Below are 22,729 nucleotides of genomic sequence, written 5' to 3'. Positions count from 1 at the left end.
TGCGCTTCTTCCAGATACTGCGCATGGTGCGGATGGACAGACGGGGCGGCACCTGGAAGTTACTGGGCTCTGTCGTGTTCGCGCACAGACAGGTGAGATCGTGTCTGTTTTGTTTGAAGTTTACATGTATAGTTATCTTTGTAGAATTGTATCTGTCTGTGTCTGTGTTTGTTTTGTCTGTATGTTTGTTTGTTGTTTGTCCATCAGTCTGTCTCTCTGTGTCTGTCTGTGTGTCTGTTTGTTTGTGTTTATTTGTGTTTGTGTAGTTGTCTATTTGTCTGTTTATCTGTCTGTGTCTGTCTTCGTGTATTTGTGTAGTTATCTATTTATCTTCGTCTCTCTCTCTCTCTCTCTCTCTCTCTCTCTCTCTCTCTCTCTCTCTCTCTCTCTCTCTCTCTCTCTCTCTCTCTCTCTCTCTCATATACAGTTTTATCGCAGTTCCGCAGCTCCCAGGCCGCCAGTGCTGTGTCAGGGGAATAGCAAAAGTCGAGAAGGGCAGACTTGACTAAAGTTTATCCGCAAATGGAACTAGATCCTGAAGTATGTTGCATTAGGAAGATTGACCAATAAATCTGACATGCAGATGTATAACGAGTCTTGGGCGCCGAGGACACACGAGGACACATCAAGAGACACGAGGGACGCAATGCAGTGATCAAATAAAGTTTCTCAGCTGAAGGTCATGCAGGGCAGTAAAATATTAAATAATATGCGCCCGTGTTTTGGGTTTGAATATTTCAGATTGAATGGCTGTAAATATTGGGGTTCATAAGACATTTTTCTATCTTAATGGATTTGCTATACCATAAAGTTCAAGTTCAGTTCAAGTTTATTAAAAGATATGCACCAGGTTTTGTTTGAATATATCAGATTGAATTATTGCAAATACGAGTATTGCGGTTCGTAAGATGTTTTTCTTTCTCAGTGCATTTCATATAGCACCAGGTTCATGTTTCTTTGTTATCAGTGAACACGTGGAAGCTATTGTTCTTAGTCAAAGGATGTGTGTGTGTGTGTATGTGTGTGTGTGTGTGTGCTCCAGAGATGAAAATTTGCCCTGAAGAAAAAGAAGCAAATGATTTCAAAGCGTGAAGCGTGTCATGTCAGCTGTCGCATCAAGGAATATCTCTGAAAACTCCTGCGACAAGGCTTGAGGGAGGTGGCGTCAATGCTGGCTGGTATTTAGTGAGTGGCCCGTATTCAGAAACGCTTTGCTCTCTCATCACATTTTTCAGAGGCCAAAGAGATATTTAGCCGGGTTCTCAAGATTGTTTTTCGTGTTCATAACGTAGAAATGTAGTCAATCTATCACTAGAACCATAAAAGTATTCTTAAAGACCCGTGTAACTTCAAGTACTAGAGCCTTTTGAAAGTAGTCGAGGTGTTGGCAGAAGTGTTACAGAATACGATCCAGTGTACAACCTCTTGGAACCCGCGTCTGCTGTGTTGCCTGTAGTTAGATGGTGGATTGCTTGATGGACTGAATTTGAAGCGTCCCAACAATGAGATAATATGGTGCCGAACATAAAAAGATATTCGTAACTTGCTTAAATATTATTGTCAATATTTCTCTACCATGGCGTCAGTTACTAAATTCCGGGAAGTATCGTTCATGAATTTCAAAGATTATCGCAGGGTAAATTTCGCTGCGCCACCTTTCATTTCAAAACGAGGAGAAAGTAAATAGTTGAAGTTCCTCTAGCTAATCTGTGGGAAGCCATAAAGATTTTGCATTTTTCCGAAAGTTTTCAAATTCTCTTTAAGCCAGTGAAGTTGAGGCCGAGATCATGAGATAGAATATTATGATGAATCCAGATTGTAGGCGTGATAACAAAGGTATTAGACTGTATTTTTGAACGCTTTGTTCTCTTATAAGGATTCTCATTAATGGTGAGAAATCCTTGTTGTTACGAGAGTCATACAGATGTCCTTGAAAATCCTGATGCTTTCCACTAGAGCCTGTTAAAAAATGAAGATGGTGCACAATGTTACCAGTAATCACTACATCATTGGTATTGATAACGTTGTCAACTTTATTGGTAATAGTTAATTATTGATAGTAGTTACCTATAAGTAATAGTTGTTTAGCTTGTGTATTGAGAAAATTATAAGTTTTTAAAATTATATACACTTATTTCACAAAGTTTATAAAGTTCATAAAGTTTGATAAAAATTTGCCGGTTTTAAATCTCTATTTATACGTATATCTTTCTTTACATTTTTTTTTTCCTGACTTCCATCAAACACTTTATACTAAAATAGAGATTTATACATTGTTGATGAAACACGAAAACTAGTAAAGCATTTAGTCACTAAAACTATTAAACTCAACAACGAAATTATAAAATATAAAACACTGAAAGGAAAAAGCAAATAGTCAGCGAAATAGTTAAGATGGTTAAGTAATAAATCCGTAAAACCCTGAACCCCAACAATAAAACAACACTGAATCATTCAAGTTTCGGTAATGACGAGCGTAAACAAAAAATGCTTTACCGACAGACCGACAGACGTACTACATGAAAAATAAGCAATAGGAAAGGAGATACCAATTATAATACCAGGTACCGGGAACATGCGTTGACTGGTAACAAGTAGCAAGGTGGTTGCTTTTCATTGCTTGTCACAGCCATCCTTAGTTGAGTACTCATTCATCATCCAATATCCTTCCCTGCCTCGCTGTGATGAGATGCTGCAGCTGTCCTCATCTTGCATCTCCCTCGTCATCCACAGGAGCTCATCACGACGGTGTACATAGGGTTCCTGGGGCTGATCTTCTCCTCCTTCCTCGTCTACCTCGTCGAGAAAGACAGCAACGACCACTTCAAAAACTTCCCCGACGCTCTGTGGTGGGGAGTGGTGAGTCTAAGTACATCATCGTTCATCATCTTAGTTTAGTGACTGTCATGACTACCCTGCAAGTTGAATGGAATGGTTTGGTGCAAGTTTAGAGTATGATCAAGAAAACTACCACTTATGTACAGGAAAAGGATTCGACGAGTGATTCAAATGTTTCAGTTGTTTAGATTTTACACTGTGAAATCCAAGTACCTAGTTTCACCCTATCACTACCTGTCATTCAATAGTTACTTACTTAATCACCATTCTTCGATACACGTTTCATTATTTTGTATTTTATTTTATGTTTTTTTCTACTTTTTTTTCTCTGAGTTCGTGGTGTTGAATGTTGTTTTGTGTTCCAGATAACGTTATGTACCGTGGGTTACGGTGACGCTGTGCCCAAGACCTGGGGCGGCAAGATGATCGCGTCGGGGTGTGCACTCCTGGGGATTTCCTTTTTCGCCCTGCCAGCGGTCAGTGCAGGGAGGGGGCGGTGGGATCAAATATGGCGACGCAACAACAACAAAATTCCATAGTTCGGCGGAGGTTTTAAGAGACATTTACCCGCTGGGAAAATAGATAAATATAATAAAAGATAGGGAGAAGAATTGAAAAAATAATACTGGAAATTCTTTATTTTATTTTTTTGTTGTAGTTTTCCTCATTGCCATAGATGGAAAAGAATAAAAAAAGTAAGTGACATCAAGAATCTATCTACATGCAAGACATCCAACAACGAAACTATCATTCGGTTGTTGCGCCGCCATAAATCAGTTATACAATTAATTAATTTGTTTCTGCCCATTGCCAAGGTAAGGAATAAATGTAAATCGTTGCTATCATTGTTTTATCGTTGGTTCTCGTGCCGCCAGGGCATCCTAGGGTCGGGGTTCGCCTTGAAGGTTCAGCAACAGCAGCGTCAGAAGCATATGATTCGAAGAAGGCAACCCGCGGCCACCCTCATCCAATGTCTGTGGCGATGCTACGCTGCTGATGAGCACTCGATGTCCGTGGCCACCTGGAAGATACACCAGGTGCCTCTTCCTTCACCTCCCTCGTAAGTATGGCCATGATGAGTTGACTATTATAGTGGCATTGCACCGTTCAGTAAGGCTTCTTATGGGTTAGGAACGAACCAGGAAAGGATCCGCCAAGCTGCGTCCAGGTAATGTCAAAAACAAAGTTGTGTGTGTGTATGTATATATATATATATATATATATATATATATATATATATATATATATATATATATATATATATATATATATATATATATATATATATATATATATATATATATATATATATATATAGACAGGCTTCAAATTAAAATGTAAACAATTTGTCAAGATAGTCATTTGTCATTTTTTTCCACGATAATATCAAGATAACTTTATCCAGTGGTAAATGCGCAAGGAGCTCTGCGCTCCCGGAGGCTATAAGTATTTATTGTCTCACTCTAGAACAATTGGACTTGTAATTCTACTTTTTTTTTTTTTTCAAGGATAATAGGGAAAATAGTAGTGTTGAATGCAGGTATTGTCTTCCTCTCAAAGTTAACATCACAACACATGGTGCAGGCACAATGTTTTTATCACTACCACACCTCGGCTCCTGTACAGCCACTGGTACAGCCAAGCAAGGGTTGCGTCACGCTACACCAGCATGTGAACCTTAGGGCATCTTAGTAAATTTCTAGAGTTTGCCTGTATTTCATGGTCATATTAGGCACTTTCATTTATTACTTGTGTTTTAGATCATTTTACGGTACATAAACTAAATATGTATTAAGTTATTGGTAAAATATAAAATAGGTACGATTACTTGCATTAGCTTCATAAATTAAATGTTTTGAGTGATATGGGTAATAGTCTCCTGCCATATATATATATATATATATATATATATATATATATATATATATATATATATATATATATATATATATATATATATATATATATATATATATATATATATATATATATATATATATATATATATATATATATATATATATATATATATATATGCTAATGTAAAATTCATATTTTAATAATCTTTTTTTTTTTAAGTATTTGTAAAGCACAACAATGTTGCATGTTTTTTTATAAACCCATATTTAATATTGACATTTTTATATAAAATATTCATGGTTCTCATTTTGACTGTACAATGATACTCTGCCATATCAACTTAGATTCTATCAAGTTGAGACTCCTGTAACTGGTCTCTGTCAGAAATTGTGTGAACTGGCAAGTGTTATGGTATTGGTGGCGAGGTTTGTCTCACACACAGATCCATTGACTAAATTCACCAAACCCATATCTTTACAGTAATATTATTTAAATACTAAACAGTAGACTTGTGAAACATAGTGAACTACAGTACAGTATGCGAAGATCAGGAATCACTTGGGAGTGTCTGTGGTAGTCTGATATGGCAGGGATTAAAAAGAGGTGTGTGTGTGTGTGTGTGTGTGTGTGTGTGTGTGTGTGTGTGTTCCTATTTACTTGTTACATGCTACATATACTGGATATTATACAACATCCATACCTTAAAAAAAATACATGTCAAAGAATCAGAAAGGAGGAGCAGAATAATAATTTTTCTACACTAGAAATCAAATCAAGAATTGTAAATCAGGAACTGTTTAAAAAAAAAAAAAATTACAATAACTTCTTGAGTAAAGAGTTCATTACTGATAGTTAAGCTGACTAGACTGCCTTATTTCTGCAATAAAGTGGCCTTGTAGCCCCTTTTTTTCATGGGATTTATTTTGGGCACTTCTTGCCCTTAATAACTGAGGGAGAAGTTTGGCATCATAACTTAAGAGCCAAGTCATAACCAAGCTTATTAACTCATGCTCTTGTAACATGCTCTATTAAAGTCTCCTCTATCTGTGCTAATATTTTCTTTAACACTTACACACAAGAAACCATGAAAAATTAATCAGAAAAGTGACTGAGCCCATAACCTCAGGGTTGCAAAAGTAGCTACTCTAACCACTCAGCTGAAGGTGACACCACCACCTGCCTTGTGGCTACTCCTCATCTTAACAAATCCACTATAAAAACATACTTTTATTTAAGATTTCCTTCTCTTTAGTGAGAATATAATTTGAAAAAACATTTTCTTCATTGAATAATATTTTGTGCTTTGCATTTTTTAAGATTTTTATTTAATTCCTATGCCACTCTACATAAACCTCTTGCTAGTATGAATTGAAAAGAAACTGAAAGCTTCTTTTTTGGTACATCTTAGGATTGCAAGTAAATTATTTATTTTGTAGGGAAACAGTGGTTATAATTGGAATGTAGAATATAGACTAATGAGTACACATATAAGTGCATTGCTTTCAGTAATTGCATTACATAATTACAACATTTGAGGGAGGTGATGACTCCTTCATGACTTATTAATGTAACTGATGAACAAAAGCAAAGATTATCTTATAAATTGTACATGTATAATCTTATAAATTGTACATGTATACTATCAGTGAATTTATTGATTTTTTTCCTTTGCTTACAAAAACTCACAGGAGACAAATAAGGTAAAACAAAGGCTTAATATGCATAACACCTTATACTGCCTGTCTGTTAGAGCCACACCAGCCAGTCAGTGTTAATGTTGTTGTAGCCTCGGGGAACTGTCCCTCTGTCTCCCTCTTGCTGTTTCCCTAAGTAATAGTAACACTTCTGTTGACTTATTATTTAGGCCCTACAGCTTGTTTTCCAGTGAGTAGTTGAAATTTATGTATATAATTAAACTACATACATACTACTTTTGTGTATATTTCTATAGCTGCAAGAGTTTAGTGGTTACTGTAGTGCTGGCAGAGGTGTGTTGTGACTGGCAGATGGACACTCATTCCATCAGTGTTTCTCATAAATGCAGTAGTGGCATAATAATGTGAAGTTTAAATATAATGTCTGTTTTCAGTTCTGTATTTACAGTTGTTATAGAATGACTAAAAGTCTAGTCAGTATATGTACAGAACATACACAAGCCACACCACTCCCTTAGCAAGTTCATTGTTGTTCAGTTTGCAGTATTGCAGTATTAGTAGACCTACAGCAATTTATATTCATACATAGTAAGGCATTTACTATAATTACTACAAACTAATAAGATTGCAGTTCAAAGTCAAACATTTAAGATAGACTGGTATGAAGTCTGTATACATTAGTATGTGTACCCTTTAATGGTAGTCTGGAATGCCTCAACCAGTATTTTATAGAGAACTTTTAAGTCAGCAGTAACATTACAGAGTGGTATACCAGCTACAGGTTGTTGTTTGTTATTCAGTGTTTTAACTTGGCATAAATCAGTGGATGTAGGTATCAGTGCATGGAATAATTTGTGTTTGTATTGAATCTAGCAGTATGTACTGCACAGGCCATGATCTCTTCATTAAAGTATCTGGTAAAATGTATTTGAAAATCAAATGCAGGTGAATTGCAGTTTATGAATGAGCTACATTTCTTAAGAAAACACTTGAGGAATTGAAAAATTTGCAAATCAGGAATAAATACAGACTTTTTTCCCTAATTCAAACTTAAAAATCTGTATATGTTCCTAATTTGCAAATTTTCTGTTCCTCATTGTCTTTTTAGGGATTAAGACTGCAGCCTGTGGCTTGTAATATATTCCATATGTTTGCCAGACATACATATACATATAGTGAGTTGAACACCTGCAGTTGTGCCTGAAAAAAAAAAAATCCTTTCCATAACAGAGTTTAGGTTTGCTTGATCTGATTTTTTTCTTTGCTTTTTTTTTTTCTTGCATTTCAATTATATTTATTAATATTTATTAATTGGTGTTTGTGACTTTTGTTCAGTATTATGCTTGCACCTGTTCCTGTCACCTAGAGTTTCAACACAGTTTTGAGTGTTAGGGAAAGCACAGTTCTTTTTGCACCCTCAGGAAAAGGGAGATGGATTGCAAACTACAGCACTGTTTGCTTCATGGAATTGAGCTTCTTAAATAGATTTTCTTGAATCAATTTGATGCTTTGTTAAGCAAAAGAGAAAACTTGCCATTCAATATGATTGTCTCAGTGAAACTGTTACCACAATATTAATCTCTTTCTTGTGTATAGCTTTTTCTTTAATATATATATATATATATATATATATATATATATATATATATATATATATATATATATATATATATATATATATATATATATATATATATATATATATATATATATATATATATATATATATATATATATATAATGTGATTAATCTCATTACCATTATCAGCATTAGGAGCATTTCATTCAAACAGGGAATCAAAATCAGTAATCACTGATGTCTTACCATTTAGTTTACACATGCTTCATGAATGGATTTGCTTGAATTTTGAACACTTAAGAAAAATTTTGCATGATATTTGTAAGTAAACCTAATTTTCTTACAATACAGAAGTCTGTAGTACATTAGTGTAGTAGAGTAATTTACACAGACATCAGAAGCACAGAAAGAAAGGCCCCTTGGACAAGGCTCATGTCTTGCCATATACTTCTAAGAGGCTTATTTAGACAGTATGTAGTCTTCAGCCTTGATGGAAATGCACACACCATGTCATTTTAGTGAGAGGTAAAGGTAAATTATAAGGTAAATAAAACTTTAGAAGGGTTGTGCAATGTTTAGCATTTGTACATAAATTTTCTATACATAAAGACCAGAAGCTACTTTATTTTTAGTTTCTTGTAATTTAAAGTCAGTTTTCTGGGTAGTGGTGTAATATATTTCTTGGGTGTTCCTGCTGGTACTGTATTATCAAAACATAGGTACATTAAATCATCTTATTCAACAGATCAATGGACAAAAATTTTTATTTTCATTAATTGTAGTCCTGTTGGTAAAATTATTTTTGATACATTATAAAAAGACTTGCTGACATCTAGGAGTAATTACCAGTCCTATGATTAAATACATTATGAAACAGCATTGTAAAAAATTTGAGGTCCTTTTAATCTTGAAGAATAATGGACATGATCTTTTTACTTTTAAATCTATTTTATTTAGAAGTGATATATGCTTATCAAGTATTTATCAACTATTGTAAGAAAAATATTTGTTATTTACAATGTTCAGCATTATGTTGCTTCTTTTCATCTGTGTTGTCAATGCCATAATACATGCATGACTAGTAATACTGTAGACACCAACATTTGTAATGACACACTTATAACTTACAGCACTACACAGTTTGTTTTATGTTAGTTTGTGTGAAGAAAGATTTTCAACCTCTCAATACATATTTTCAGTTTCAACATTACACAGTGGTATGAAAAGGAAAAAGTATTAAGAGAGAAGAATCACTCAGGATTGGTGTGCTATTTTAACATGCTCTAAAATTTATCCTGCACTCTGCAGTTAATCCTCAGCACACCGCACACTGTCACACCAAGTTGGGATGAAAGTGTCTGTTAGCTTTAGCATGCAAGATTTGGCTCCTGGTAAAGCCGTAGTTCTAGTTGTGGGATGTTGTCATAAAAATGTTTCCTTTGCATTAAATTAATTTCTCACACACAAGTAGAGTAACTTGTGTTTGAAGAATAGGGTACAGGATGGTGCAGAGATACCCGGTACTACTGTATTTCCATCTTGTAGTATTTAGCTGATAATTGTTCTGTATTTATTTATCTATTTATTTATTTATTTTATTTATTTATTTTATTTTTTTTTTTTTTTACTATTCATAAGCAAAAAATTAAGGCTTGTATAAATCAATTCAGGACAGGATAATGTTTGTGTGTTATGTTGGTAAATTTGAGCTCTCAACTGCATTTTTCTTCCTTCCTCTCTCACTCTCCTTCCTTACCACCATTTCCTTGCCTTTTCCTTTCCATTCCCATAACCCTGTATCACGATACCTTTGTCATGTGACGTCAGCATCAAGATCGAGGAAAAGGAAAAGAACCCTTATCCTACCTCTATGTAAGTACTCAGGTACCATAGCCTCCACAGCTCAAAGGTTTACTACATACTTTTATAGTACCCACATTTCAAACTGCTTGTGGGGAAAAAAATTATCCCATTCCTAATTATATTTAGTGTAAGAATTTTTAAATTACCAGATTTTCTGTTTACTTTTAGTATCTGCTACTTTTTACTTCACTCGTAATAAAGTTTCATATGCATTGGATGCCCTATATCATATAATATTTGAATTAAACTAAATTACATAGCTGATAGACTCTTCAATTAAGCACTTCAGTAAACATTCCTTTCCCACTTTGGATGTTGGACCTAAATGTAGACACTTCTAAGAGGATCTAGCTTTCATCTAATATATATATATATATATATATATATATATATATATATATATATATATATATATATATATATATATATATATATATATATATATATATATATATATATATTATAGAATGTACTGTACACTTACACTTTAGGATGGGGTATTGTTGAAAGAAAATAGTCTGTCATTCTTCCTGTGCTTATGATAAACTAATTCATCTAAAATTTAAAAGGCATTCATTGAAAAAAAAATCTTTGCTTTTATTTATTTTTATTTTTATTTCTGCAGGATATGCATATTAAATTTATTCCAGCCCTCCCATACTTTTTTATGCATTAAATAGTGGTTACTTAGTATGAATAATAAATCAGTTATTGATTAACTTCAACTTTTAATTACTGCCAGTAGCCTTAAAGCTCAAGTATTAAGCTGTAACATCAAGTGACTGGGCTCTGGTTTTTATAAAAACATAACCCACAACAGCTCTTTTCCATGGTTACACACTAAATATTTATCATTTCAGTCAGCCTTCCAAACATCATATCAAAATATACTCTAAGGTTTAAGACAGTAATTGGCATCATTGAAGGGAAATTTACATAATTACTCAGCAGTACTCCATCATACAGTGTTCGTGTCACTTTATATATAAAGCACATGTAGTTTATCCATGTGCTTTATTCTAGATTTAGCCAGTTTGGGTCTAGCCAGTTACCTAAGTCTCTGATTTAATTGTCTTGTATATGTGTGTGTGTGTTGTGTGTGTGTCCTCAAAATGTGGTGTTTTATCATGATGTCTTGTGCACTGTTGTCCCCTTGCACTTCTCCATGTTCTCCTCAGCCTGGTCATCTTGGCGTACTGTAATGTCTCATGCTGAAGGTCACAAACCCAGTGTGGCGTGCATTGTAAGCACGTTATAATGTGTCCTGTTAGTTGTGCTCAGTAAATGCAGAGTTATTTTAACACAGTGGTATGTAAGAAATATTTTAACTGATAATTAGCCAGGTTTTGTGCGATGAGGCAGCGATTGATAAACTATTATAACATAATTCCAGAAGTGTCCATAACATCATGAAAATAATTTATTCTAAATTTCTTCAAGTTCAGCACCATTCCACATTTGGGAGAAAATAGCTGCTGGTTTTGTTTATAACATTTTCTCATCTTGGCCTTCTTCAGTGTTCACTTCACTTGTCATCCATCATGTAAGGGAATGCCTTCTCCAATATCATTGAAGGCATCAAGGCATCTCATGACATCCATCATTTGCCTTACAAGGAAGTTGACTGTGTGCAATGTTTGTGTCCATCACAACAAAATACTCCAAAAAACTTAGTCACTCCATTTCAGCATTTGGTCTTTAAGAATTACAATTTGAGAAATTGATAACTCACACTTGAAAGCTAGATATTATGTACTACATGTTAACATTAAACATTATAAATTTTTAATATATTTCCAACCTTCAGACATGTAATGATCCAGCTTCATTAATTCTTAAGAAAAAAAATGTTATTCATTTTACATAAAGAACAATACATAATATCTCTTTATGAACTTCAACATTTAAGAAATTTTGACTTGAAATATGTTCAATGAAATCGAGATTTTCTAGAGAATATATATTGAAGAGATGTGCAGCCACAAACATGATACATATATCATCTTTTAATCTGAAATACATCCTTCTACATTTATAGGATGTATAGGTGTATATATGATACATTGATGTAAATTACACATCATGTGATATTCCATCCTAGAGCACCAACATCCAGTAGCATACATAACCTCATCTTCCTATTTTAGGTCCTAACATTTAAAACAATGTAGTTTGCTTCTCAGTTGCTGTGCATGGCAACTGCATCTATGAAATAACCTGTGGAACGTAAAACTCACTGACACGTAGATATTGATCTGAACTCTGAACTTGATAGAACCCAAGGCAGGCGAGGGAAGCATTCACAGCAGATGATCTGTGAACACTAAAAGACGCAAGAGAATGCCACTGGCAGTTGACTACTCATATAGAAATTTAGAAAAAGGGAAGAACATTATTTGAGGGCATTATTATTATTACTTCCTTAAAATAATTGGTGGTCACATCATTTTTTTTTTTTTTTTTGTTTATTTATTTTTCTTGAAAGGTTCCTTGTCTTTCAGATGTCAGTCAAAATTGTTTGTCTTTTGACTAAAATAGGCAGCTACTTCTTGTGAATCTGTAATAAAATACTGAATTTGTGAATCTACTGTAAAATCCCAATATGGTGGACAAAAGAATAATTGGAGGAAAGGTTTTTATGATAATGACTTGCTATCTTTTAAAAATTATTATCATCACAATTGAGCTCAGTCCATATATTTGATAATGAACATTTATTGACAGTCAAGACACACCAAATTCCATGAGGGATTTGATGATCCTCTTGATTTGATAGCAGTATTCTCTCCTTCATGGTCACATCATTTTCCCAGAGCTGCCTTACAGGTGTTAACATTATGGACATTTCAGTCAATGAGTGCCCTCTTTATGTAGGCATCAAGTGTTTAGGTTGGCATGCTTGTATGCCTTAAGCAGCCAACATCAGTTTGGGCCATCATCATTTTTATTTTTCTCTCTCCCTCTCTCTCCATTCATTTACCTGGAGGTAGCTAATTGGTAGTCTTTTCATAGATCACTTCACCTGCCTTAGGTTATGACATTCTGATGTTTTGATCAATGAACTCTTTTAATGTGTAAAAGTCTTTAATAAATACATGTCAAGCATAGGTACATTTAATTATGTTAAAAACCATATACTAAATGAGCTGAAATTATTTTCATACTGCTTACCTGGGTGAAGAGACAAACATGTCACTAAAAATAATGAAGGGAGTTATTAGTATCTAGTGCACATTGTGAGACATTGCCCAGTGCCCTTCATCTATCATCCTGCACCTTGACTGTTGCTGAAGATGTAGTTATATAGTAAGAGGTGTGTGCATCTTATGTTAAATGTTTTTTTCCAAAACTTGCAGGAGACAACTGAGTTCGATCAGGCTGTCTCCAGGCCGAATGTAAGGCTGTTGCTGCAATTAGTAGCATTTTCAAGCCTGTTGGCACATATGCTTGCTTGGAGATTTTCGACCTTGGATTCTATTCAATATACCAATATTTTGGCGAATTCTTATCAACAATGGAAGTATCAGTTTTGTCAGTAATGAACTAGAAAGTAACACATTATTCCCATGAGTACAAATAAATAACTGGTTAAAACTCTTGTCAGGCTGGATAGTCTAACAAGAGTTTGGCCTGATGTGTGCTATTTATTAATGTTCACTTTATTCAAGTTCCTTTTATGTTTATCATCACAATAGAGAATAATACATTGCTTATTAACTGAAGTCACAATTGTAAGTTATGGTTTTGTCTATTAATGATAGAGACAGTGTGTCAAGAGCTCACGTATTCCAACTCTGCTTCACTTGTGGTCAGGTTGTGTTTGCCTCTGTTTTTGTGGCAAGATGATACTGCATTGAATGTCTCAAGTTTATTTATGAATTATTCATTTAGTAAGTTCTTCTAAAATGAGGAAATGCATTGATTACATAGAACTGGACTGTGCTATTAAAGCACAGTCTTAAAGAAGCCTCCAGCTTTGCTTATATGTTATTGCCATCCTGGTGATGGGAATAAGCTACAGAAAAATTCCATGTATTGGCTATTGAATTGAATCCATAATGCAGAAATCACAAACCATGTTGTACAGAAAAATTTGCTGTCTTAATTGTAGTTTGCTGTAAACATTGTGTTGGAATCATTACTATTTAAATCAAGAATGAGTACAATGACAGCACTTGCTGATGTACACATGGAAAAAATTTATTTTATCTGCTTCTGCTTGAAATGGCTCTAGTAACAGTCACTTTCAGTAAGTCTCCAAAGTGACCCCAGAAGCCAGCCTTCTTTTTCTTATAAGTAGCTACAAGATATGTCATATTGTGCTCGTCTTTTCAGCTTCAGGAGGAGAATCTCATGAGGTGTGGAAAGTGTACTTCAATGGAAATTATTGTTATCTAAATAATTTTTGTTCATGAAAGTGATCTAAGGCTCCACAATGAGAGGACCATATGGTGTCATGTTCCAGAATCTTTAGACATAAGAAATTGTACTGGAAAATTGAATGTCACTAAAGTAACACTAATAGTAACAATTTTTAGTTTTAAGAAAAATGGTAATGTTTTCCTTGGATGCCTCCTTCCACACTCCTGCAGAAGGCCTTCATTGCAGTCATCCTCATGTCTGTAGGGTGCTCCTCTCTTTCCTCTGACATCTAGGAGAGTCACCCCTCATCCATAGAGCATGAGTCAGTTTATAGTAGAAACTTGAATATAGCAAAATTATATCACTCCAAATGCCTCTTAGCTAAGCCATGTCATCGTGCACAGCAGAGGAAGCCTCGTGTTGACTCTTGAGGAAAGCCAGGTCTCATGACTTGACTTCGAGATCCTGGACCTTTTTCATGTCCAGATTTTTCTCAAGGCTTGTGCTTATCCCATTGTTCAAAGGCCCTGCTGGGCTTCTTTATCATTTTCATCTTTTCTTGTTAGCTTTAGTACATGAATATATTTCAATAGCCAAAAGTCTATAAGGAAACAAATGTTGAGTTTTTCATCAGGTGATATTTATTTCTTGATGTTTTTTGCGTAAATTTGATACTCTTAAAATCTGCATATTTAGCTTCAAATAGGCTGCCTGTTCCACTATGCTCTTTGGTCTTAAATGCAGATTTTTCTTTTACTGTCAAAAGTTTACTCATTTGGACATTACAGGGGTATAATTTATTATGGGTATATTTATCCAGAGTGTAGCCTTCTCATTATTGTGGCAGATGCCAGGGATTGCTATTAATGGCTCGTCCATCCCACAGCTTCAAGCATAATGCATCCTTCGTGACCAGATTACCCACAATCCGCCGCCACAGAAATGCTCATTCACCATCCATCAAAAACAGGCACACAGATTCCAATCATGCATTAGACAACCTAGTCAATTCTAATAGGTAAGTAAAAAAGTTTCTGGTCAGGAATTTGTCCATCTATCATTTGATAAAAATTTTGTCTGAACTGTAATATTTTTAAGAAAATTAATTTATTTATACCTCTAAACAAGTTAATCATTTACAATGAGAGACAGTTGCAAGTTGTATGAGGAAATAATAGTAATCATCATGCATTTTCTTTCAGAATAAATACAAGTCACAGTGAAGATTCTGTTACGAAAGAGTCTTCTGATGTGGTTTTAACAAAAAAGAATTCAGATGGTAGGTAAAAAGCCTGTTTTACCTGAAATGGTTACTACTTTAATTGATTTTATGTAAAGCTTGCAACATGTAATATAGCCCATCTGAATCCCAGGTAGGTGCAGTATTGATAATGTTAAGCCTGCCTGCTTAACCCAAAGATATTAATTAATGCCTATCTCTTCCAAAGTGATCATGTCAATTTTCTCCATCTCACCCCATTCATTTGTTCCATGGCAGAGTTTTTGGCATGACAATGTCATAGATCCCTTTCTTATGTAAGCAAGGAGAGAAACTTCTGTTATCCTGTGTGACATTTCTGATCATATGGAATCCATGGTGTATTTTAAGTATGAAATTGAGTCTTGTGGGTTCTTTGGAAGCAGTAGGAAAGGTGAGTGCCATCCTGGCATTCTAGATATGATTGCTGAACTGTGATTATTCATTATGAAGTAATTGTGAGCATGGAGCTGTGATCTGATTTTTGCCTGATATGATATTTCAAGGACTTGTTTATATTTGAATAATTTTTAAATGTATTATAATGTTTATTTTTTGGAGCTAGACAAATAGGAATGAATATGTGTCTTGCCCAGATCTTTTCAGGGGGACTGATTGTTTTATATCTTGCTTCTCCAAGTTTTTCTCAGCACTGCATCAGATTATTCTTAGCTTCTTGTGGTGTGGTATGATAATATATTTCTTAATTTCTTTTAATATTATACACTGGATATCATCCCTCCTTAGAGAAGGAAGAAATATTTTGCAGTGCTATAGAGAACAAATAGGTGTCCTGCAAGCAAATAGGTAATGTGTACGAAGAACTGAGATGCCATTCTGACGAGCCTTGAATAGCGCCAAGGCCCAGTTGTCAACCAGGATGTTAGGCCAAGAAATCTCCCTTCAGTTCATCTTCGGCTGGCTGCTGCGGCCTTCCTCACCCCCATGGTGCTCAGTGAGACTGGCACTCCAACCAATGGCACCCCGGTTGAGCAGGACCCAGCCCAGTTCCCTGTCGTGCTTGCCAATCTACTTCACAAGGAGTTTGGGGGCAATGTTGCCACCCCTCGCCGGCCCCGGTCCCCCAGCAGAGGTTAGCGAGCGCCCATAGAGGGACCCTCCTCCGACTTCAGTCACGTGGTGCAGATTCATAGCTACACACACAGTGTCATCCAGTGTGTAATATGAGCCTGGCACGCCCAATAGATGCTTCTTGTGTTTGTAGAGCACCCAGCAGTGTGCCTTCCATGCTTAAAGGCTGCTCCTCTTCCTCCTCCTCCTGCTGCTGCTGCTGTTGCTGCTGCTGGAGAATGAGGCCACATAAACTTTATTGCCTGAAGGCCATTGGTTCTTCCATTTATGCCACACTTGTGGACAAGCATAGCACTTTCAAGCACACTGCACTGTACATATGGACCCTGTTCTTCCACACTGAAGAGTTTCAGTTGCACTCTTCCTGGAGCTATTGACCTGTTGACTGTCTGCACCTATGGACTAAACACCACTGCACCTGAGAAGTACGAGTAAATATGCACCATCACTACATCTTTGGAGAATTACTGAAGATTTTTCACTTTTGCCTTCAACCATTTTGGGGGTGAGAAAAGTTTCCAAAGGGATTCTCCTAATCCTCATTTTGTATAGTCTGCACTGCTGGCTGAGTGGGAGAAGTATGTACATAGAGGAAAAGAGAGAGGTGGAATTATTTGTGATGACCAGGGTTTAAGAATGTTGCGTCTGTATTGCTCCAACTCTGCTTCTACAAAATTAAACAATTGGCCACCTTTCAAGCCATATTTGGCTGTCCTTATTTTCCTCTTTTCTGTTAAATTCCTTTAATTAATGTTCCAATGCACCTCATATAAACTGTAAATTTATTTTAAATATTTTTTTAAGACATGCATGAAGGTTAAAATTAGAAACCTTTCAGTGCATATCTTCATTATCACCCACTGATTTTTTTTTAGAAACACCTTTGTGTTTCAGTAAGCTTGTTGGATATGCAGCTGTGTATGGTTACATAATTGGTATGTCTAATAGTTTTGCTTGTATCAGTACAGTAGTTGGTTGGCAGCTGAAGAAAGCCTTTAGTTCAGACACAACATTTAATAGACCTCCTTTGCTGAAACACTACTCTCCTGTAGCTGTCATGTCTATGTAGGAAAAGTAAATATTTACTGCAATAGTAGCAGACCTTGAATGTCCTCAGACTGTCATGTAATTATGATACATGAGTAGGTGGTTGTATAAAGAAAAATAATGTATTACCTGTTGAGGTGTGTGTGTGTGTGTGTGTGTGTGTGTGTGTGTGTGTGTGTGTATGTGTGTGTTATAGATATGGAAAACTATTCTTTTAAGTGATGAGTTTTCATGAGTGACTCATTGAAAAGAATCAGATACTTGTCACTCAGTTCACTGAGTTGGTAGCCTGTGTGCTACAGTGGGGTACTTCTGTCAGCTATGTACTGCTATATTTGAATGTTAGCAATAATTTTATTCCACTTGTGTGTTGAACATTTTAGAATCAAAATCTGTAATTTTACTTGTATCCAAACTGAGGACTTGTACCTGCCCAAGTAGTTGCTGAGAAGCTGTTGAATCAGCTGCAATCAGGTAGCCAGCCATTCAAGTGTGTGTGTGTGTGTGTGTGTGAGTGAGTGAGTGAGTGAGTGAGTGAGTGTGATAAATAAATTAAAAGATTAGAAAAGTTAGCTCTTGATAATTAAGCACATCATTTGTAGTTTAAGCTACTCAAGAGTATCTATAGTAACAGTATTTTTTTTATACCTTCAAAGTAGTTGACTTAATTTCACAAATCATTTAATATTCACCTACCAGTATGTAACATTTAGAAAGGATATAATAATTGTAAAGATAAAGTAGCTGCATCAAGACAGTGGTGGGCTGGACTATGTGCTTCCTCTTCAAACAAGTAACTAGTGTTTTGTCTCAGTATCTGCAGGTTGGTACTCTGCAAGAGACTAATGGCGGTCTATGGGTTTCTTAGAATTAAATTAGTATATCAAAGATTTTGTGGGAAGATTTTTTTTTTTAACCAACTTTTACTGACTAAAAGAATACATATGTAGAGAGTGTGATGAGGCAGACTCCTGTAATCCATATTTGATGCTGATCTGGCACCCCTCAGGTCCTGTGGGTGCCTCATTAGTGAAAGCTAACCCATATAATTTTTTTTCTGGAGAAAACTAGATGTGAAATATCAATAGCCTGTGATACATTTAAGCCTTAAAACACTGTTTATGTTGGCCATATTGTTTAAATAAAGATGAAATATTGAAATTTGTAACTGCAACAAATACCAAGATAATTTCATATGACATGCTGTAGATTTTTTAAGATCCTTAGCTTCACATATCTCTCCAATGAATTTCTGAAGTGTTTGAAACTCCCAATACTTCCTTTGTTATGACTGTTCATCCCTTAAAAATCTTTGGATGATAGAGCCTCGCTGTAAAGTATAAGTTGTGATGGTTCGGTCATCCGCAGTCTGTCTTGTATATCATCATCTAGCTGAAAAAAAAGAGGTAGTTAAAGGATCTGCCATGCCTAGGTAACAAAAACCACATTATTGTTATAAGAGAGCCCTACCTTTCCCACTTGGAAATTACCAAGAGCTATGAAATGAGCCATGATCTGATTGGCTGCTTGTAACCTCTGTTCAGGGCTTTGTTCTTGTCCAATACCAGTTCCTATCTTCAATAATTTAAGAAACCTGGAGCTTTGATGTTATATATGATGGTATTGCTTCATATTAAAGCTTCTTTACCATAAAGGTGAAGTGAATCTTTCATGCCACAAACATTTTGAAACTTGTTTACAAATGCAAGCCCAACTTGCCACATTACCACACATTAAACAAATAATGTGCAGATTTACGTGCATATTATTTATTCTTTTCTAGACATCTTGTTTATCTTTGTATCAGGCTGAGCTCTCCTTCATAGCCAAGCCAAGACATAGTAACACTTTGTCTCAATGTAGCAACAAAATGTTCTGTTTATGACTTAGATCTAAGACCATATTTGTAAGATAAGTACCAGAAGGACAATAGTCTTGTGCATTCATTAGCTCTGCTTCTCACAAGACCATCATTCCTTGTAGACGAGGACGATGACCAACCGCGGGTGCTGCAGCTCACCAACCAGCACAAGGCAGCCATCAGAGCCATCAGGAAGGTGAGCATGGTGAGGAGAGTGGTGGTGGTGGTGGTAGTGGTGGTGATGGCACAGACTAGCAGCTGAGGTGGCAGCATCAGCACCAACCAACTGTGGGAAGGAGCACTGCAGAGACACTGAGGTTCCTGGTAGTATTTTATTTTTCATCCAGTATTTGATTGTAGTATGTATTGGCAGCAGGTTTTAAGTTTTGATAGAAACTTCTTGATATAGTTGTGAGGTTTAAAGATTCATTGAGGAAGTTTTTATTTTTGCATACTGTTTTTATTGCAATTCACAAATATGTATGGAATAATATGCATAGGTATCTTAAACTCTTCATATTTATCAAGCAGATCAGAGTGATTCCTTGAATTGGATGAAATCTTACATTTGTGTACAATAAGATGTCAAGTCCATCATCAGCAGTGTCAAGTGTGTTTGTAGCCTATCATGTCCATCATCAGCTGTATCAAGTGTGTTTATAGCTTGTCATGTCCATCATTAGTTGTGTTGTGTGTGTTTATAGCCTGTGTACCAGTTTTGTAGGCATCCAGGAAGACTGCTTCAAACTACAGGTGTTCACATGACCATTAAAAGAGGTGCAGTGAGTGACACCTCACACCTGCCTGCCTCCTCTTGGATGTTAGGCTTAGAGAGGAGCAGACTGGTTTTACAAAAGAAGAGATTTTGATCAGACAACAACAATGATGAGGACAAAAGACTGAGTAGTATCTGGCAAGAAATCAAAAACAATAATAAGCATTTATAGATTTGGAAGAATTATTGCAATGGGTCTTATGGAAGGTGGGAAGTAAAGTACTGCTACTCAAGAATATGAGAGATTTTTCCAGTTTTTCTTAAACAGTATGGTGAAGGCTTTCTTGTATTTATATGTCAATTTTTAAGGAATGTAATGGAAATATAAAAATAATATGGGTTTCAGAATTTAGAGGTTAAACTTATTCTTCACTATTTTTTTTTTTTTTTCTTATATAAATTTAAGAACTGGAAAATTAACAAAGCAAAGTCAAATATCAGATAAAGTATAGAATCTTGATAACTGCACTTGTATCATCTTGTGAGATTTGATAGCATGTAAGAACACTGATGAACTCCATCAGTTAATTATTACCAGTGAACCTTTGTTGCGATAACCTACAGTACATGTCACATCCCATGGGAGTGTTTTGTTGTTGGCTTGCAAGAAGCTTTGACTGAATGCTGCTGATCTGCTGTCTCTCCCCTGCAGCAGACCACTGTGGAGGGCAATACATAAACTCACAAGACTGTATTACAATGTCAGTGTGCGTTTGTACATGGGTGGCTTTCTTTTCTCCGTACATGGGTAGCTTTCTCTTCTCCTCATTTTCAACTTTCCACATCTGTATATGCTACACTTAGTCAATCTCCCTGTAGAATTTTCTTTTCAGGGTCTACAAACAGTCCCCATTAACCCCGATTTTGTCCAGCACACTAACTGTCTCCCCTCCTGGGCGTAGATCAAATATTTCACGGCGCGACGCAAGTTTAAGGAAGCACTGAAGCCATACGACGTGAAGGATGTGATAGAGCAGTACTCGGCTGGGCACGTGGACCTTCTGTCTCGGGTCAAGACACTACAGGGGAGGTACCTCACTGACAACACATCCACTGCTACTATTGCTATTACTAATCATCCCCCATTGCTGCTGCTCCAGTTCCTCCTCCTTGCCTTCCCTCCTGCTCCTGCTCCTTCTTATTCTCCCTCTCCCTTTCCCCCCTCCTCCTCCTTTCCTCATCCATCACCTTCCTCCTCCTCCTCCTCCTCCTCCTCCTCCTCCTCCTCCTCCTCCTCCTCCTCCTCCTCCTCCTCCTCCTCCTCCTCCTCCTCCTCCTTTCCTCATCCATCCTCCTCCTCCTCCTCCTCCTCCTCCTCCTCCTCCTCCTCCTCCTCCTCCTCCTCCTCCTTTCCTCCTCCTCCTCCTCCTCCTCCTCCTCCTCCTCCTCCTCCTCCTTCTCCTCCTCCTCCTCCTCCTCCTCCTCCTATTCCTATTGCAGTGTTCCAATATCCTCTTCATCAATATTTTTGTCCCAAGGTTTCTTAGTTAATCTCTCATCACCAGTACACATTATGATTACACATGTCAGGATTGAAACTGTGCTGTCATTGATCTGTTTCACTTTGTCTCCTTTCCTTGTCTTTCATTTTTTAGTCTGTATGACTTTTCTTTCTAATTGGAAGTATCATTCAGAATTTGAAAATTATTATGGAGATGATGGTATTTTAACTGGATTGAAAGTGCTATTAACCTTCCTGACTTACAATAACTACTACTTACATGCTCCAAATAATACAACATACAGGTTAATGATAATACACTGTTAAAATTCTGTATGAAACAAAAAAAGTTTATTAAATTTTGCTAATGATACATGATGAAATGGTTGCTTCTTTTTTATATAGGACTTGTAGAAGAAATTTTCTTTTTCTTTTTCTTTTCCCATTTCTTACCCTTAAATATCCCAACTAATGTTCTAGAAAATTTAACCTTACATGTGAATTTCTTTTACATAGTAGTGTGAAACTCCTTCCTCTTCATAACTAGATCGTGCACATTGCTGGTTGCTGTTTACTAACACCTTACTCAGACTTGTGTTTTCTTGTTTGAGTAACAGTATCTCATTGTACATGATGTGGATTCCCTGGGTGTGTTTTTCTCTCTCTGCTGTAACCTGCCAAAGTTTGCCATTCATTTAACTAACAATTTTTTTTTTTTTTTTTTTTTTTTTTTTTTTTTTTTTTTGAGGCCAATAAAGTTTGCATTTACACACGTACTTTAGTGAATGCATCTTGCACTGGCCCAGGATATTATCTGACTAATTTTTGTTAAAAAGGATGATATATGGTAAAACTCAAAATGGGTTTCAAAATAATTTCAGTATGATTCTGAATGGTTGATGATAACCCATAGCATGGCCAGCAAAAAATACCATGCATGTCAGCACTGAATGGGAGACAAAGGCTGCACACTTAGCATTGTATTGCACCTTAACATCCTAATGTGTGACTGAATCATGGCAGTATAGAGAATCAGGTGTACCAGAGTAATCTGGATTTATTCAGATCACTGAAAACTCTTTTGAGATCCCTGCAAGA

At 35.9% G+C, this 22,729-nt stretch overlaps 1 protein-coding gene across 12 annotated transcripts in view; it reads left to right on the top strand.

The window, feature by feature from the left end:
• The window catches only part of LOC135112088 (potassium voltage-gated channel subfamily KQT member 1-like), a 220,795-nt gene that overhangs the window by 175,208 nt on the left and 22,858 nt on the right, over positions 1-22,729 (top strand). For 6 of the 12 annotated variants that reach the window (XR_010274055.1, XR_010274056.1, XM_064026038.1 and 3 more), the window contains 9 exons: positions 1-92; positions 2,734-2,859; positions 3,204-3,314; positions 3,714-3,898; positions 13,152-13,190; positions 15,044-15,175; positions 15,360-15,436; positions 16,323-16,508; positions 19,538-19,611. The exon at positions 1-92 is cut by the window's left edge and continues 78 nt beyond it. Coding sequence is in view for 10 of the 12 variants with exons in the window: in XM_064026038.1 (XP_063882108.1) it covers positions 1-92; positions 2,734-2,859; positions 3,204-3,314; positions 3,714-3,898; positions 13,152-13,190; positions 15,044-15,175; positions 15,360-15,436; positions 16,323-16,508; positions 19,538-19,611 (1,022 nt within the window). In the remaining 2 variants the exon portion in view is untranslated. Of the gene's footprint in view, positions 93-2,733; positions 2,860-3,203; positions 3,315-3,713; positions 3,899-13,151; positions 13,191-15,043; positions 15,176-15,359; positions 15,437-16,322; positions 16,509-19,537; positions 19,612-21,092; positions 21,221-22,729 lie in introns of all 12 variants that reach the window. The other 6 variants (XM_064026040.1, XM_064026044.1, XM_064026046.1 and 3 more) reach the window with 6 other exon arrangements.

The sequence above is a fragment of the Scylla paramamosain genome, chromosome 23 (assembly GCF_035594125.1).
Source record: "Scylla paramamosain isolate STU-SP2022 chromosome 23, ASM3559412v1, whole genome shotgun sequence".
Classification (NCBI taxonomy): domain Eukaryota; kingdom Metazoa; phylum Arthropoda; class Malacostraca; order Decapoda; family Portunidae; genus Scylla; species Scylla paramamosain.
Note: the sequence above shows the minus strand (reverse complement) of the source record. Positions and strands in the feature narration are given on the sequence as shown.